The sequence below is a fragment of the Heptranchias perlo genome, chromosome 3, assembly GCF_035084215.1.
Source record: "Heptranchias perlo isolate sHepPer1 chromosome 3, sHepPer1.hap1, whole genome shotgun sequence".
NCBI classification, from domain to species: domain Eukaryota; kingdom Metazoa; phylum Chordata; class Chondrichthyes; order Hexanchiformes; family Hexanchidae; genus Heptranchias; species Heptranchias perlo.
The window spans coordinates 305,178-324,666 of record NC_090327.1 but is presented as its reverse complement, the minus strand read 5'-3'; the positions used below and the strand labels follow the sequence as shown (position 1 = coordinate 324,666).

At 50.3% G+C, this 19,489-nt stretch overlaps 1 protein-coding gene and 1 non-coding gene across 4 annotated transcripts in view; one reads left to right on the top strand and one right to left on the bottom strand.

Moving 5' to 3' along the window:
• The window catches only part of LOC137309207 (arf-GAP with GTPase, ANK repeat and PH domain-containing protein 3-like), an 862,346-nt gene that overhangs the window by 791,911 nt on the left and 50,946 nt on the right, over positions 1-19,489 (top strand). For all 3 annotated transcript variants that reach the window (XM_067977476.1, XM_067977484.1, XM_067977468.1), the window contains exons 12-14: positions 4,321-4,475; positions 7,607-7,697; positions 8,637-8,859. In XM_067977476.1, coding sequence (XP_067833577.1) covers positions 4,321-4,475; positions 7,607-7,697; positions 8,637-8,859 — 469 coding nt within the window. The remainder of the gene's footprint in view (positions 1-4,320; positions 4,476-7,606; positions 7,698-8,636; positions 8,860-19,489) is intronic.
• trnaa-ugc (transfer RNA alanine (anticodon UGC)) lies at positions 16,024-16,095 on the bottom strand. Its single transcript has one exon. It is a non-coding gene; the product is annotated as a tRNA-Ala (tRNA).

The following is a 19,489-nucleotide window of genomic DNA, read 5'->3' as shown; positions in this document are numbered from 1 at the left end:
CTATGAGATCAAGTATGTGTGGAGATGTATATTGTTATCATTCGCTATTCACTGGCTGCCTTTACTAATCAGACTCAAGCACCCAGCTTCTCCTGTTGGTGAACAGTCATTTTTTGAGTTGGGGAGGGGGACGAGCGAGTGGAACAGTGAAGTACGATTCCTTTAAACCAGTGACGCCGGGCCTGAAATTGGCCCATTAATTAAAGGCCCTCAGGCTGTGAGAGGCAGTGATTTACTGTCTCTGGTCCCGTTCCCACCTCTGCCACCCCCCCCCCCCACCCTCCTCACCCAAAGGCGGGGGTCTGGGTGAGGTGCAGTCCCACAGCCCGTCCTCTGATACCTTGTCCAAGGTACCGTGTACCCCAGCGATCTTGACACAGGGCTTGAGGCAGCGACACTGAAATCGGAGGTGTAGTGAGCCATTCTGAGGATCAGATGAAGTGCCAGTGGGGATATTGATAAGATGGTAGAATGGGAAAAAAACGTGGCGGACAGAATTCAATGTCAGTAAATGTGAGGTGGTACATTTCATTTAAAAAAAGTAAAAGCTGTGTGATGTGGAAGAGAAGTGGAATTTGGGGGTTGAGATTCACGAGACATTAAAAGCAGCACCTTGAGTGGATAAGGCCATAGCAAAAAGCTAACAGAAAACTGGGTTTGATGACAAGAGGTGTAGAATATAAAAGTGGAGCTGTAATGGTGAATCTCTATCACCTCAGGAAGATCACAATTACAGGGCTGTGTGCAGTTTTGGGCTCCTCACTATAGGATATTGAGGGAATAGAGAGGGTGTAACACAGACTCACTCGGATGCTGCCTGGTATTAGGAAATACAGATAGACAGATAGACGAATAATTGGGGCTCTTTATATAGAACAGAAGGGTTTAAGGAGTGATTTGATGGAGATGTTTAAAATTATGATGGGATGGAGTAGATAGAAACCGTCTGTTTCCAGTGATTGAGGACCTAGGAGGAGGGGACATAGATATCGGATTAAATGTTAGAGAATTAGGACAGAGAGCAGGAGAAACATTTTTACACTGAAGTTGTGAGGCTGTGGGATTCAGTCCCAGAGTTAGTGATTAAAGCAGAGACCAGGTCAACATGGAAGAATAGGTGAGAAAGGTGATTAAAGGAAAGGGGGATAAAGAGATATGGGAATAGCCTGGGCACATGGGATTAGATGGAATTAGGATTGGGTTGGACTGATTGGGCCAAATACCTTGTTTCTTTGCTGTAATTTCTATGTGTGAAGTGTGATGGTGCCAGCAGTTATTCGACAGTGAGGGAAGTTCCCTGGCCTGACCACTGACTAGTTGCAAAATTACCTGATTGCGCATAAGGCAAGTAGAGGATTAAAATTGGATATGATCCTCAACCCGTCACCCTAAGCCAAATAACAATGGGGAGGAGAGGAGCGATGGGGAGGAGAGGAGAGGAGAGATGGGGAGGAGTGGTGAGGAGAGATGGGGAGGAGTGGTGAGGAGAGATGGGGAGGAGTGGTGAGGAGAGATGGGGAGGAGAGGAGAGATGGGGAGGAGAGGAGAGGAGAGATGGAGAGGAGTGGTGAGGAGAGATGGGGAGGAGAGGAGAGGGGAGATGGGGAGGAGAGATGGGGAGGAGAGGAGAGATGGGGAGGAGAGGAGAGGAGAGATGGGGAGGAGTGGTGAGGAGAGATGGGGAGGAGAGGAGAGATGGGGAGGAGAGGAGATGGTAGATGGGGAGGAGAGATGGGGAGGAGAGGAGAGGAGCGATGGGGAGGAGTGGTGAGGAGAGATGGGGAGGAGAGGAGAGATGGGGAGGAGTGATGAGGAGAGATGGGGAGGAGAGGAGAGATGGGGAGGAGAGGAGAGGAGAGATGGGGAGGAGAGGAGAGATGGGGAGGAGAGGAGAGATGGGGAGGAGTGGTGAGGAGAGATGGGGAGGAGAGGAGAGATGGGGAGGAGAGGAGAGATGGGGAAGAGAGGAGAGATGGGGAGGAGTGGTGAGGAGAGATGGGGAGGAGAGGAGAGATGGGGAGGAGAGGAGAGGAGAGATGGGGAGGAGTGGTGAGGAGAGATGGGGAGGAGAGGAGAGATGGGGAGGAGTGGTGAGGAGAGATGGGGAGGAGTGGTGAGGAGAGATGGGGAGGAGAGGAGAGATGGGGAGGAGAGGAGAGATGGGGAAGAGAGGAGAGATGGGGAGGAGTGGTGAGGAGAGATGGGGAGGAGAGGAGAGATGGGGAGGAGAGGAGAGGAGAGATGGGGAAGAGAGGAGAGGAGCGATGGGGAGGAGTGGAGAGGAGAGATGAGGAGGAGAGATGGGAAGGAGAGGAGAGGAGTGATGGGGAGAAGTGCGGAGGAGAGGTGGGGAGAAGTGCGGAGGAGAGATGGGGAGGAGAGGAGAGGAGAGATGGGGAGGAGTGGTGAGGAGAGATGGGAGGAGGGGTGAGGAGAGATGGGAGGAGGGGTGGTGTGGAGAGATGGGGAGGAGAGGAGAGATGGGGAGGAGAGGAGAGATGGGGAGGAGAGGAGAAGAGAGATGGGAGGAGGGGTGGAGTGGAGAGATGGGGAGGAGAGGAGGGATGGTGAGGGGTGGGGTGGAGAGATGGGAAGGAGTGGAGAGATGGGGAGGGGTGGAGTGGAGAGATGGGGAGGTGTGGAGTGGAGAGATGGGGAGGTGTGGAGTGGAGAGATGGGGAGGAGAGGAGAGATGGGGAGGGGTGGAGTGGAGAGATGGGGAGGAGTGGAGAGATGGCGAGGGGAGGAGTGACACAGCAGGGAAGGGGAGGAGAGGCAGGAAAATGAAACGGGAAGGGGAGGGAAATGAGGCGGGGAGGGGAGGGAAATGAGGCAGAGGGAGGAGGGGAGGGGAATTAAACTAAAAGATTTGCCGATTTTTGAGCTTGAAAACCAAATATGAAGGTGGGAATAAGGCAGTGACTCGAGTATCTCAGTGCGATGATGGGACTGGTGACAGCCTCGTTAGAAACTGGGAAGATGACCACAAGCTGTGGGGTATGTTGACAGTGTGGGTCGAGGGGTGGGTAGAGGATCGGAAGATTCCAACTGGCTGATCTGCAGCTAAATGCAATAAAGTGCAGGTAACTTTCTAACGAAAACTGACTGAGATGGAGACACACGGGCAAGGGTTTGGGTTCAGTTCGGGGCCGGCACGAGACCCTGAAATGGATTAAGGGAACGGAAAGCTCGGAGAGGCTTGTTTGATTCAAAGTCATCCCACCCGCTGGTCAGCCCCTGTCCCACCCTGGCGTCACTGAGATACAGAGTAAAGCTCCCTCTACACTGTCCAGTCAAACACTCCCAGGGCAGGTACAGCACGGGGTAGATACAGAGTAAAGCTCCCTCTACACTGTCCCATCAAACACTCCCAGGGCAGGTACAGGGTTAGATACAGAGTAAAGCTCCCTCTACACTGTCCCATCAAACACTCCCAGGGCAGGTACAGGGTTAGATACAGAGTAAAGCTCCCTCTGCACTGTCCCATCAAACACTCCCAGGGCAGGTACAGCACGGGGTTAGATACAGAGTAAAGCTCCCTCTACACTGTCCCATCAAACACTCCCAGGGCAGGTACAGGGTTAGATACAGAGTAAAGCTCCCTCTACACTGTCCCATCAAACACTCCCAGGGCAGGTACAGCACGGGTTAGATACAGAGTAAAGCTCCCTCAGTTTTTAGTGTGTATTTATACAGCGCCTTTAATGTAGTAAAATGTCCCAAATTGCTTCACAGGAGCGATTATCAGATAAAATTTGACATTGAGCCACATGAGATAGAGGAACTCAAAATGATGTGGGGTTTTGATCGAGTCGGGAGGAACTGTTTGTTCTGGCAAGTGGGTCGGTAACCAGAGGCCGTAGAGGGGGAATGAGGAGAAATGTTTTCACACAGAGGGTTGTGAAGATCTGGAACGGACTACGTGAAAGGGTGGTGGGAGCAGATTCCATGGGAACTGTCAAAAGGCAATTGGACATGTCCTTGAAGAGGATTAATTTACAGGGTTATGGGGAATAAGCTGGGGTGTGGGACTAAACTGGACACCTCTTACAAAGAGCCGGCACAGGCACGACGGGCCGAATGGCCTCCTTCTGTGCTGTAAGATTCTATGATATTAGGACAGGTGACTAAAAGCTTGGTCAAAGAGGCAGGTTTTAAGGAGGGTCTTAAAGGAGGAGAGAGAGGCGGAGAGGCTTAGGGAGGGAATTCCAGAGCTCAGGGCCACTCTCTCTTATATTGTTAACCCCAACTTTGACCGTCTCAATGTCCCCTGTGTTGTTAGCCCTACTCGAACCTTCCCACTGTCTTTCTATTTTACAGATGTGGAGGAATCCTATGAGTTTGTTATTGTGTCGTTAACTGGGCAGACTTGGCATTTTGAGGCCTCGAGTTCGGATGAGAGAGAATCATGGGTGCTGGCGATCGAGAGTCAGATCTTTGCCAGCCTGCAGTCCTGTGAAAGCAGTAAAAACAAGGTATGCATGGGACAGAGAGAACGACAGCTTGGCATGAGGGAAGCTGTGACCGGACTGAGGGACGTCATGTTTTCATCACTGGGTGCTGGGCGCTCAGGTACAATGGGGTGTCTTGTGCCTCAGTGCAAGTGTTTCACAATGACCAGTCGCTGCTGCCTTGCTAAAGATTGGACACTTTGTGCTGCCTCAGTGGCTGGCCTGGGGCTCCTCGAGTGAGAGACCAATCCCAGCCTGACCACTGTTCTACTCGCTCTCAAATGCAGGAATAAGTGATACCAGTCCCTGAATCAGAGAGACTCCCTCCTGTAATGGGGGTTGTCCAGTTAGTGGGCACATATTGCTGCTGTTTACACTCTCCCTCCAATACACGACAGGGTTGTCCCACTCAGAGCAAATTCCATTTGCTGCTTCTGCCAGCCACACAGACCGGGCCTGGCCCGGGGACAGCATGCTCGCAGGTGGTATTATTAGAGCTGACAGCAACCTGATGTACAGAGGCCTGTGTCAGGCAGTGATAAAGAGTTTAATTTTAATATTCTTTTAATCAGGCAGCTTCGGCTGTTCTGAAAAAAATGAACAAAATCGATCCAGGCAAAACACCCACTGTGCTGAAGTGGTGAAATCCCAGCGACACCAATTAATACTGAGGATATTGGGACTTAGAAGGTAAGTTAGGAGATTCTTTTCACCCAAAGGTAGATCGAGTGGTGGAATAAATTAGTAGGGAAGGACCTTGGAGTTGATATTGTAAATGGGAAGAGACAATTAGATTTATTTCTAGAGAAAGAAGGCACTAAGGGAGATAGTGAGAGGGTGGGTAGGTGGGATTGAGGGATACATACGAACATATGTACATACGAATTAAGAGCAGGAGTAGGCCATTCAGCCCCTCGAGCCTGCTCTGCCATTTGATAAGATCATGGCTGATCTGATTGTGACCTCAACCCTACTTTCCCATCTACCGACTATAACCTTTGACTCCCTTGTTAATCAGGAATCTATCGAACTCAGCCTTAAAAATATTCAATGACCCTGCCTCCACCGCTCTCTGGGGAAGGGAGTTCCACAGACTCACGACCCTCTGAGAGAAAAAATTTCTCCTCATCTCCGTCTTAAATGGGAGACCCCTTATTTTTAAACTGGGTCCCCTAGTTCTAGTCTCTCCCACAAGGGGAAACATCCTCTCAGCATCTACCCCTTCGAGTCCCCTCAAGATCTTATATGTTTCAATAAGATCACCTCTCATTCTTCTAAACTCCAGTGTATACAGGCCCAACTTGTCCAACCTTTCCTCATAAGATAACCCCCTCATCCCAGGAATCAGTCGAGTGAACCTTCTCTGAACCGCCTCCAAAGCCATTATGTCCTTTCTTAAATAAGGAGACCAAAACTGCACACAGTATTCTAGATGTGGTCTCACCAATGCCCTGTACAACTGTAGCAAAACATCTCTACTTTTATATTCCATTCCCCTTGCAATAAATGACAACTTTCCATTTGCCTTCCTAATCACTTGCTGTACCTGCATATTAACTTTTTGTGATTCATGTACGAGGACACCCAGATCCTTCTGTACCTCAGAGTTCTGCAATCTATGGGGATATGGGGAGAAGGTGGGTAGGTGGGATTTAGGGATATGGTGGGTAGGTGGGATTTAAGGATATGGGGAGACGGTGGGTAGGTAGAATTTAGGGATATGGGGAGATGATGGGGAGGTGGAATTGAGGGATATGGGGAGAAGGTGGGTAGGTGGGATTGAGGGATATGGGGAGACGGTGGGTAGGTGGGATTTAGGGATATGGGGAGAGGGTGGGTAGGTGGGATTGAGGGATATGGGGAGACGGTGGGTAGGTGGGATTTAGGGATATGGGGAGAGGGTGGGTAGGTGGGATTTAAGGATATGGGGAGACGGTGGGTAGGTGGGATTTAAGGATATGGGCAGACGGTGGTTAGGTGGGATTGAGGGATATGGGGAGAAGGTGGGTCGGTGGGATTGAGAGATATGGAGAGACGGTGGGTAGGTGGGATTTAGGGATATGGGGAGATGGTGGGTAGGTGGGATTGAGGGATATGGGGAGAAGGTGGGTAGGTGGGATTGAAGGATATGGGGAGACAGTGGGTAGGTGGGATTGAGGGATATGGGGAGAAGGTGGGTAGGTGGGATTGAGGGATCTGGGGAGAAGGTGCGTTGGTGGGATTGAGGGAAATGGGGAGAAGGTGGGTAGGTGGGATTGAAGGATATGGGGAGACGGTGGGTAGGTGGGATTGAGGGATATGGGGAGACAGTGGGTAGGTGGGATTGAGGGATATGGGGAGAAGGTGGGTAGGTGGGATTGAAGGATATGGGGAGACAGTGGGTAGGTGGGATTGAGGGATATGGGGAGAAGGTGGGTAGGTGGGATTGAGGGATCTGGGGAGAAGGTGGGTAGGTGGGATTGAGGGTTATGGGGAGACGGTGGGTAGGTGGGATTTAAGGATATGGGGAGACGTTGGGTAGGTGGGATTTAAGGATATGGGGAGACGGTGGGTAGGTGGGATTGAGGGATATGGGGAGAAGGTGGGTAGGTGGGATTGAGAGATATGGGGAGACGGTGGGTAGGTGGGATTTAGGGATAAGGTGAGATGGTGGGATTTAAGGATATGGGGAGACGGTGGGTAGGTGGGATTTAGGGATATGGGGAGACGGTGGGTAGGTGTGATTGAGGGATATGGGGACATGGTGGGTAGGTGGGATTGAGGGATATGGGGACACGGTGGGTAGGTGGGATTGAGGGATATGGGGAGTCGGTGGGTAGGTGGGATTGAGGGATATGGGGAGAAGGTGGGTAGGTGGGATTGAGGGATATGGGGAGAAGGTGGGTAGGTGGGATTTAGGGATATGGGGAGACGGTGGGTAGGTGGGATTGAGGGATATGGGGAGATGATGGGTAGGTGGGATTGAGGGATATGGGGAGAAGGTGGGTAGGTGGGATTTAGGGATATGGGGAGATGGTGGGGCTAATGTTTGAAAAAAGAATGGGATGTTGGACTGCATGTTCCTAAACACATTTTGTTTCTGTTCACCTGTACGACTGTTCAATGAAAACAACCGCTGTGTGCAGTAAATAATATTTGTTCTCTGATTTTTTCAGTCTCGGTTGGGAAGCCAGAGTGATGCCATTGCCATCCAATCAATTCGGAATGTGCGAGGGAACAGCTTCTGCGTTGACTGTGACACACCGAGTGAGTATTGTACAGGTCAGCGCTGAGCCCCAGGGTGGAGGACGGCTCTGAGCCCCAGGGTGGAGGACGGCGCTGAGCCCCAGGGTGGAGGACGGCACTGAGCCCCAGGGTGGAGGACGGCACTGAGCCCCAGGGTGGAGGACGGCGCTGAGCCCCACAGTGCAGGACTGTAGCGAGGCCCACAGTGCAGGACTGTAGCGAGGCCCACAGTGCAGGACTGTAGTGAGGCCCACAGTGCAGGACTGTAGCGAGGCCCACAATGCAGGATTGCAGCGAGGCCACAGTGCAGGACTGCAGCGAGGCCCACAGTGCAGGACTGCAGCAAGGCCCACAGTGCAGGACTGCAGCGAGGCCCACAGTGCAGGACTGTAGCGAGGCCCACACTGCAGGACTGCAGCGAGGCCCACAGTGCAGGACTGCAGCGAGGCCCACAGTGCAGGACTGCAGCAAGGCCCACAGTGCAGGACTGCAGCGAGGCCCACAGTGCAGGACTGCAGCGAGGCCCACAGTGCAGGACTTGGAGCTGTTCTGACTAGAGACGGTACTGGGTCCACTCCGCAATCGATCTCCTTGCTCCAGTAAAGGTTTGGGGCCATCAGGAGGCCTCAAAGGGACTCAGGTCAGGTCCTAAATGGCATGAGTTTCACTGAGGCCTCTCGGGGCATAGAGGGAGGAATTTGCCAGAGTAGCCTGGGAACATTCCCCGACCTCGATGTCAGGGGGCAGATGGAAGATCTGCAGAGGGCACTCCTCGAACCTGAATTTAACGACCAGTCTGAATGGGCGGAATCCTGGCTGACCTCAATCTCAGGGTCACTGTATTGAGCTGACTGTCTGAAGCGACGCTGGGCCACTGATGCAGGGGACTGGTGCGCTGTGCTTGCTTGTACAGATCTTGAATGCCAGTGACATGTGAATGTCTCCACACTTCTCTCACAGATCCTGACTGGGCAAGCTTGAACCTTGGAGCCCTGATCTGCATAGAATGTTCCGGCATCCACCGGAATCTGGGCACGCACCTGACGCGAGTGCGTTCCCTTGACCTGGACGACTGGCCTGTCGAGCTCATCATGGTGATGACGGCAATCGGAAACTCCATGGCCAACAGTGTGTGGGAAGACTCGGCGCAGGGGCTGATCAAACCGAGCCAGGACAGCAGCAGGTACACGCACAGGTCCCACGCAGCGCAGCGCAGACACGTACAGGAGACGAGCACGCTGCTCAATGCAGCAACATGGGTCCCAGTGTTAGAATCATAGAATGGTTACAGCACAGAAGGAGGCCATTCAGCCCATCAAACCTGTGCCAGCTCTTTGTGAGAGCAATCCAATTAGTCCCGCTCTCCCACTCTTTCCCCGTAGCCCAGCGAATTTTTTCCCTTCAAGTATTTATCCAATTCCTTTTTGAAAACCACGATTGAATCTGCTTCCATCACCCTTTCAGGCAGCGCATTCCAGATCATAACTCGCTGCGTAAAAAAGTTTTTCCTCATGCCGCCTTTGGTTCTTTTGCCAATCACCTTAAATTTGTGTTCTCTGGTTCACGACCCTTCCACCAATGGGAAGAGTTTCTCTTTATTTACTTTATCTAAACCCATCATGATTTTGAACACTTCGATCAAATCTTCTCTTAATCGTCTCTGCTCTAAGGAGAACAACCCCAGTTTCTCCAGTCTATCCACATAACTAAAGTCCATCATTCCTGGAAGCATTATAATAAATCTCTTCTGCACCCTCTCTAAGGCCTTCACATCTTTCCTAAAGTGCGATGCCCAGAACTGGACACAATACTCCAGTTGTGGGTGAACTAGTGTTTTATAAAGGTTCATCATGACTTCCATACTTTTGTACTCTATGCCTCTATTTATAAAGCCCAGGATCCCGTATGCTTTTTTAATCACTTTCTCAACCTGCCTTGTCACCTTCAACGATTTGTGCACATATACCCCCAGATCTCTCTGTTCCTGTACCCCCTTTAGAATTGTGCCCTCTAGTTTATATTGCCTCTCCTCGTTCTTCCTGCCAAAATGTATCTTTTCACACTTCGCTGCGTTAAGTTTCATCTGCCATGTGTCCGCCCATCCTGTCAGCCTGTCTATATCCTCTTGAAGTCTATCACTATCCTCCTCACTGTTCACTACACTCCCAAGTTTGGTGTCTTCTGCAAATTTTGAAATTGTGCCCTGTACACCCAAGTCCAAGTCATTAATATATATCAAAAAAAGCAGTGGTCCCAGCACTGACCCCTGGGGAACACCACTGTACACCTCCCTCCAGATCGAAAAACAACCGTTCACCGCTACTCTCTGCTTCCTGTCACTTAACCAATTCTGTATCCATGTTGCTACTGCCCCCTTTATTCCATGGACCGCAATCTTGATGATAAGCCTATTATGCGTCACTTTATCAAACACCTTTTGAAAGTCCACATACACCACATCCACCGCATTGCCCTCATCGACCCTCTCTGTTACCTCATCAAAAAACTCAATCAGGTTAGTTAAACACGATTTGCTTTTAACAAATCCGTGCTGGCTTTCCCTAATCAATCCACACTCGTCCAAGTGACCGTTAATTCTGTCCCGGATTATCGTATTATCGTTTCCCACCACTGAGGTTAAACTGACTGGCCGGGTCAGGCCTGTCAGGTTCTCTGTCCTGCACTGAATTGAAACTGCTTCTGACAGAGTAAATAAGAAGAAATTGTTTCTAGTGGCAGAAAGTGGCTATGAGAAAAGATTGGACAGGCTGGGGTTGTTTTCTTTGGAACAAAGGAGGCTGAGGGGAGATTTAATTGAGGTGTATTAAATTATGAGGGGACTGGATAGAGTGGATAGGGAGGACCTATTTCCCTTAGCAGAGGGGTCAGTGACCAGGGGACATAGATTTAAAGTGATTGGTAGAAGGATTAGAGGGGAGCTGAGGAAAAAATTTTTCATGCAGAGGGTGGTGGGGGTCTGGAACTCACTGCCTGAGAGGGTGGGAGAGGCAGAAACCCTCAACTCATTTAAAAAGTACTTGGATGTGCACCTGAAGTGCCGTAACCCACAGGGCTACAGTGCTGCAAAGTGGGATTAAGCTGGATAGCTCTTTTTCGGCCAGCACAAACACGATGGGCCGAATGGCCTCCTTCTGTGTAGCTTTCTATGATTCTATGATCCTAAGGGTCGGTAACCAGAGGACACAGATTTAAGGTAATCAGCAAAAGATCCAGAGGCGACATGAGGAAACATTTTTTTACGCAGCGAGTTGTTCTGATCTGGAATGCGCTGCCTGAAAGGGCGGTGGAAGCAGATTCAATAATAACTTTCAAAAGGGAATTGGAGAAATACTTGAAGGGAAAACATTTACAGGGCTCTGGGAAAAGAGCAGGGGAGTGGGACTAATTGGATAGCTCTTTCAAAGAGGCGGCACAGGCACGATGGGCCGAATGGCCTCCTCCTGTGTTGTATGATTCGATGATTCTTGCATGTTGATGGTGAAGTTTGGCCTGAGATGCGCCCCAGGAATATAAGGTGCTGTACTGTGCTTAAGTGGTATCTGTAGATATTTTTCATCCAATTAGGGTACAGTAGCCTAGTGGTTCTGGTCCTGGATTGGCAATCAGCAGGTTGTGAGTTCAAATCCCACTGTGCCAAGATGTGAATTCAATAAATCTGGTAATTTGTGGGCCACATAAGGGTCGCGTATGGCATGTGCCAGGGTCAGCTATTGTGACCCTGTGTGTGTGTGAGGGTCAGCTATTGTGACCCTGTGTGTGAGGGTCAGCTATTGTGACCCTGTGTGTGAGGGTCAGCTATTGTGACCCTGTGTGTGAGGGTCAGCTATTGTGACCCTGTGTGTGAGGGTCAGCTGTTGTGACCCTGTGTGTGAGGGTCAGCTATTGTGACCCTGTGTGTGAGGGTCAGCTATTGTGACCCTGTGTGTGAGGGTCAGCTATTGTGACCCTGTGTGTGAGGGTCAGCTATTGTGACCCTGTGTGTGTGAGGGTCAGCTGTTGTGACCGTGTGTATGAGGGTCAGCTGTTGTGACCGTGTGTATGAGGGTCAGCTGTTGTGACCGTGTGTATGAGGGTCAGCTGTTGTGACCGTGTGTATGAGGGTCAGCTGTTGTGACCGTGTGTATGAGGGTCAGCTGTTGTGACCCTGTGTGTGAGGGTCAGCTGTTGTGACCCTGTGTGTGAGGGTCAGCTGTTGTGACCCTGTGTGTGAGGGTCAGCTGTTGTGAGCATTGTGTCTATGTTTGTGCAGGTGCAGATGGCAGTGTCCTAGGCCCAACCATCTTCAGCTGCTTCATCAATGACCTTCCCTCCATCATAAGGTCAGAAATGGGGATGTTCGCTGATGACTGCACAGTGTTCAGTTCCATTCGCAACCCCTCAGATAATGAAGCAGTCTGAGCCTGCATGCAGCAAGACCTGGACAACATCCAGGCTTGGGCTGATAAGTGGCAAGTAACATTCGCGCCAGACAAGTGCCAGGCAATGACCATCTCCAACAAGAGAGAGTCTAACCACCTCCCCTTGACATTCAATGGCATTACCATCGCCAAATCCCCCACCATCAACATCCTGGGGGTCACCATTGACCAGAAACTTAACTGAACCAGCCATATAAATACTGTGGCTACAAGAGCAGGTCAGAGGCTGGGTATGCTGTGGCGAGTGACTCACCTCCTGACTCCCCAAAGCCTTTCCACCATCTACAAGGCACAAGTCAGGAGTGTGATGGAATACTCTCCACTTGCCTGGATGAGTGCAGCTCCAACAACACTCAAGCAGCTTGACACCATCCAGGACAAAGCAGCCCGCTTGATTGGCACCCCATCCACCACCCTAAACATTCGCTCCCTTCACCACCGGTGCACTGTGGCTGCAGTGTGTACCATCCACAGGATGCACTGCAGCAACTCGCCAAGGCTTCTTCGACAGCACCTCCCAAACCCGCGACCTCTACCACCTAGAAGGACAAGGGCAGCAGGTACATGGGAACAACACCACCTGCACGTTCCCCTCCAAGTCACACACCATCCCGACTTGGAAATATATCGCCGTTCCTTCATCGTCGCTGGGTCAAAATCCTGGAACTCCCTTCCTAACAGCACTGTGGGAGAACCTTCACCACACGGACTGCAGCGGTTCAAGAAGGCGGCTCACCACCACCTTCTCAAGGGCAATTAGGGATGGGCAATAAATGCCGGCCTTGCCAGCAATGCCCACATCCCATGAACGAATAAAAAAAAACTGGTGAGTTCAGGGAAAGGAGGCTCCCGATAATTGTGAGCAGGAGCGCGTGTGGTTCTCCGCGAGAGGATACTGAGGAATCTTGGAGTAGGAGACCTACCCTGTCTCGCACGGTTATCTCTACACACAGAGAAATATTAAACCTGGTTCAAACTCTACAGGGTAAACAAAATCATTTGCAAATTGCAGTGAGGTATCAGCAGAAACATATCCGTATAGACATTAGCAGAGCTCGGGGCTCACAATAAAACCGTGTCCCTCTGGTGTGGGACTCTGAGAATCCGGTGCTATAACTGTAACTATAACTACTTGTATACATCGGCCTTTCAGCTATAGGCAGAGGATTGCACCGTCCTGTCTTCTGCCAGTATCCAGACACATCTTCTGAAACACACTGCCATCAAAACTTTATTCCAGGCGACCAGTTATTGGAAAGAGAGGGTTCCGATGGACTAATCATCTTTTGGATGAGCCATTAAACCGAGGCCTCGTCTGCCCTCTCAGGTGGACATAAAAGATCCCACGGCACTATTATGAAGAAGATCAGGGGAGTTCTCCCCGGTGTCCTGGCTAATATTTATCCCTCAAACAATATCACCAAAAACGGATGATCTGATCATTTATCTCATTGCTGTTTGTGGGATCTTGCTGTGACAAATTGACTGCTGCATTTCCTACATTACAACAGTGCCTACACTTCAAAAATACTTCATTGGCTGTAAAGTGCTTTGAGACATCCTGAGGTTGTGAAAAGCACTGTATAAAATGCAAGTCTGTCTTTCTATCTTGCTGTGGTACTGTCCTTCTCATTAAATTACAGCTCAATATAGGTGGATTGCAATGAGCAGAATATTCCTGCTCAATGGAAGTACCTGTCCTCTCAGGAGTCCTGCCATGTGCAACATCGGCTCTGACAATTCCACTCCCCACACACTCAAAAAAGGACAGATAACATAATGGGAGCCCCTTCACCACACCGACTGCAGCGGTTCAAGAAGGCGGCTCACCACCACCTTCTCAAGGTGCAACTAGGGATGGGCAATAAATGCCGGCCTCGCCAGCGATGCCCACATCCCAAGAACAGATTTTATAAGTGAAAGATTAATTCTGTCGCAGCAAGTTTGGGGATGTCTGTACCCGTGGACTTAATCATCAGCAGAACTTGCAGTGTCGGGGAGGCTGCTTGACACTTTAGAAACATCGAAACAAAGAACATAGGAGCAGGAGTAGGCCATTCAGCCCTTCGAGCCTGCTCCCCCATTCAATATGGTCATGGCTGATCCTCTATCTCAATACCATATTCCTGCTCTCTTCCCATACCCCTTGATGCCCTTTGTGTCTAGAAATCTATCTAGCTCCTTCTTAAATATATTCAGTGACTTGGCCTCCACAGCCTCCTGTGGTAGAGAATTCCACAGGTTCACCACCCTCTGAGTGAAGAAATCTCTCCTCATCTCAGTCCTAAATGTCCTACCCCTTATCCTGAGACTGTGACCCCTCGTCCTGGATCCCCCAGCCAGGGGAAACTTCCTCCCTGCATCCAGTCTGTCTAGCCCTGTCAGAATTTTATATGTTTCAATGAGATCCCCTCTCATTCTTCTAAACTTGAGTGAATACAGGCCGAGTCGACCCAACCTCTCCTCATACGATAGTTCTGCCATCCCAGGAATCAGTCTGGTGAACCTTCGCTGCACTCCCTCTATGGCAAGTATATCCTTTCTTAGTTAAGGAGACCAAAATTGCAGACAATACTCCAGGTGCGGTCTCACCAAGGCCCTGTATAACTGCAGTAAGATATCCTTGCTCCTGTACTCAAATCCTCTTGCAATGAAGGCCAACATACCATTCGCCTTCCTAACTGCTTGCTGCACCTGAATGCTCGCTTTCAGTGACTGGTGTACAAGGACACCCAGGTCCTTTTGTACATCAACATTTCCCAATCTATTACCATTTAAATAATACTCTGCCTTTCTGTTTTTCCTTCCGAAGTGGATAACTTCACATTTATCCACATTATACTGCATCTGCCATGTATTTGCCCACTCACTCAACTTGTCTAAATCGCCTTGAAGCCTCTTTGCATCCTCCTCACAATTCACGATCCCACCTAGTTTTGTGTCGTCAGCAAACTTGGAAATATTACATTCAGTTCCCTCATCCAAATCATTGATACATATTGTGAATAGCTGGGGCCCAAGCACTGATCCCTGCGGTACCCCACTAGTCACTGCCTGCCACCCCGAAAAAGACCCATTTATTCCTACTCTCTGTTTCCTGTCTGTTAACCAATTTTCAATCCATGCCAGTATATTACCACCAATCCCATGTGCTTTAATTTTGCAAACTTACCTCTTATGTGGGACTTTATCAAAGGCCTTCTGAAAATTCTGCTTGGTACTTTTCTCTAACTGTTTCATTTAAGCCTCAATAACTGCCAGCCTAAGCGGGTGATCCTATTAATCTTGTCTGTAAGTAATCGATGGAGATAATTATCTGAATGAAGATGCCTTGGCGACTGGGCAGCTTTCTCCACAGTCTGTGTAACCGTTGCGCGTCTGCACGATCCTACTTAGGGTTAGATGTACAATGCTGGATGGAAGGCAGTCGCCCAACTGCCTGTGGGAGGGAGCTATCCCTGACCCTGCTCTGGTATCGGAGTCGCACTGAGTGGGGTCTCGGGCCAGAGTACTCAGCAAAGGTTCATTTCTCCTTTGCAGCCTGATCAGCGCTGGGATGTGGCACCGGGTTGGGTGGTGAGAACAGGAGGGTTTTTAGGAAAAGGAAACGGCTTTTACCACTCAGTCCCACCTCCCCTCCTTCTCACCCTATCCCTCAATCCCTCCTTCTCACCCTATCCCTCAATCCCTCCTTCTCACCCTATCCCTCAATCCCTCCTTAGAGTCATAGAGTCATACAGCACGGATAGAGGCCCTTCGGCCCATCGTGTCCGCGCCAGCCATCAGCCCTGTCTACTCTAATCCCATATTCCAGCATTTGGTCCGTAGCCTTGTATGCTATGGCATTTCAAGTGCTCATCCAAATGCTTCTTGAATGTTGTGAGGAAAAATTTGAAATTTAACTTGTTTGGAGATACCGGGGATTGAACCCGGGGCCTCATACATGCAAAGCATGCGCTCTTCCACTGAGCTACATCCCCACTGAGCTACATCCTTCTCACCCTATCCCTCAATCCCTCCTTCTCACCCTATCCCTCAATCCCTCCTTCTCACCCTATCCCTCAATCCTTCCTTCTCACCCTATCCCTCAATCCCGCCCACTCACCCTATCCCTCAATCCCACCCACTCACCCTATCCCTCAATCCCGCCCACTCACCCTATCCCTCAATCCCTCCTTCTCACCCTATCCCTCAATCCCTCCTTCTCACCCTATCCCTCAATCCCCCCTTCTCACCCTATCCCTCAATCCCACCTACTCACCCTATCCCTCAATCCCGCCCACTCACCCTATCCCTCAATCCCCCCTTCTCACCCTATCCCTCAATCCCACCTACTCACCCTATCCCTCAATCCCGCCCACTCACCCTATCCCTCAATCCCCCCTTCTCACCCTATCCCTCAATCCCGCCCACTCACCCTATCCCTCAATCCCCCCTTCTCACCCTATCCCTCAATCCCACCTACTCACCCTATCCCTCAATCCCCCCTTCTCACCGCATCTTTCAAAACTGAATCAGGGAGCCCTGCTTGCACACTCACCAAATCGGGGAGCCCTCCTCGCACACCGTCCGAATCGGAGAGCGCTCTTTGCACGCTCGCTGAGAGAGCCCCCCCTTGCACACTCACTGAATTAGAGAGCGCTCCTTGCTCGCTTGCTGAATCAGAGAGCCCCCCTTGCACACTCACTGAATCGGAGAACCCTCCTTGCACGCTCGCTGAATCGAAGAGTGCTCCTTGCACACTTGCCCAATTGGAGACACCTCCTTGCACACTCGCTGAATCGGAGGGACCTCCTCGCACACTTACTGAATCGAAGAGACTTCCTCGCACACTTACTGAATCGAAGAGACTTCCTCGCACACTTACTGAATCGAAGAGCCCTCCTTGCACACACACTGAATCGAAGAGCCCTCCTTGCACACACACTGAATCGAAGAGCCCTCCTTGCACACACACTGAATTGGAGCGACCCGTCAGACACATGCGTGCACGCACACACACACACACACACACACACACAAATTTACACAGGCACCCAGTGGATGTGCTGTGTGATCGTAGGGGGCATATCACACTTGCTTTCAGCTCTGCTCTTTTCTCTGAGCAGATTGAGTTCAGAGAGCATGCGGTCGAGCTGATTATACATTTATTCATCTGATTTTGTGACAGATGAGGTCGGTGTCAGGAGCTCGAGCTGGCGGTTTGAAATAATGTCATGCTGGTAATTAACGACACAATTACGGTGTTAACTCTGACCCTCGGTACTGCCCCGGGATCCTGCGGGACTGAGTCACAGATCTGTCACTGTAATAGTTTAGATGGACGTGTCTGGGTGCCAGGGGACACACAGACATTAGTGGAGCCACACACTTTGTACCAGCTATTTACGTTAAACGCTGCTGAGGAATTCCAGTTGTCAGTGGCTGTCATGTTTAAAAGATAGCTTTCTCATCTCCGTTCTATATTTCAGCTCTCAATCTGGAATCCTATTAGAGACCCGTTCAACCCTGATCCTTCAGTGTAACAAGGCACCAAACAAGGCTAATTTCTTTCTAAATAGCCACAAAGTGGAGAGAAAACCTTCGAGTTCTTCAATTTATATCCAGTGTGTTTGTTCTACGAATTAGTTCATTAAATGGGCTGATGGGACGAGCATGTCAGTGACTGTAGAATTAAGATATTGACCAGGTAAGCTCCAAACCCTGATCCCCGCTGTAGGATATTGAGTGAGTAAAGTTCCGACTCTCACTGGGATACACTCCACACACACTGGTCACTGGTCACTCTCCCCTCCTGTAAACACTGACTCTCCACACGGCAGATTGGTCAAAAAAGTACAAGCCCATGGGATCCAAGGGAAAGTGGTTAGTTGGATCCAAAATTGGCTCAGTGGCAGGAAGCAAAGGGTAATGGTCGACGGGTGTTTTTGTGACTGGAAGGCTGTTTCCAGTGGGGTTCCGCAGGGCTCAGTACTCGGTCCCTTGCTTTTTGTGGTATATATCAATGATTTAGACTTAAATGTAAGGGGCGTAATTAAGAAGTTTGCAGATGATACAAAAATTGGCTGTGTGGTTGATAGTGAGGAGGAAAGCTGTAGACTGCAGGAAGATATCAATGGACTGGTCAGGTGGGCAGAAAAGTGGCAAATGGAATTCAATCCGGAGAAGTGTGAGGTAATGCATTTGGGGAGAGCAAACAAGGCAAGGGAATACACAATAAATGGGAGGATACTGAGAGGTGTAGAGGAAGTGAGGGACCTTGGAGTGCAAGTCCACAGATCCCTGAAGGTAGCAGGACAGGTCGATAAGGTGGTTAAAAAGGCAAACGGGATACTTTCCTTTATTAGCCGAGACATAGAATATAAAAGCAGGGAGGTTATGCTAGAACTGTATAAAACACTGGTTAGGCCACAGCTTGAGTACTGTGTACAGTTCTGGTCACCACATTATAGGAAAGATGTGACTGCACTAGAGAGGGTGCAGAGGAGATTTACGAGGATGTTGCCATGACTGGAGAATTTTAGCTATGAGGAAAGATTGGATAGGCTGGGGTTGTTCTTTGGAACAAAGGAGGCTGAGGGGAGATTTAATTGAGGTATATAAAATTATGAGGGGCCTCGATAGAGTCGATAGAAAAGACCTATTTCCCTTAGCAGAGAGGTCAATAACCAGGGGGCACAGATTTAAAGTGATTGGTAGAAGGATTAGAGGGGAGCTGAGGAGAAATGTTTTCACCCAGAGGGTGGTGGGGGTCTGGAACTCACTGCCTGAGAGGGTGGGAGAGGCAGAAACCCTCAACTCATTTAAAAAGTACCTGGATGTGCACCTGAAGAGCCGTGACCTGCAGGGCTACGGACCAAGAGCTGGAAAGTGGGATTAAGCTGGCACAGACACGATGGGCCAATTGGCCTCCTTCTGTGCTGTAAATTCCTATCATTCTATGATTCTCACTGGGGTAAGCTCCATACACACTGGTCACTCTCCAACTATCCCAGGGGCACTGAGACCAACTATCCCAGGGGCACTGAGGCCAACTATCCCAGGGGCAGTGAGGCCAACTATCGCAGGGGCAGTGAGGCCAACTATCCCAGGGGACTGAGACCAACTATCCCAGGGGACTGAGACCAACTATCCCAGGGGACTGAGACCAACTATCCCAGGGGACTGAGACCAACTATCCCAGGGGACTGAGACCAACTATCCCAGGGGACTGAGACCAACTATCCCAGGGGACTGAGACCAACTATCCCAGGGGCACTGAGGCCAACCATCGCAGGGGCACTGAGGCCAACTATCCCAGGGGACTGAGACCAACTATCCCAGGGGACTGAGACCAACTATCCCAGGGGCAGTGAGGCCAACTATCCCAGGGGA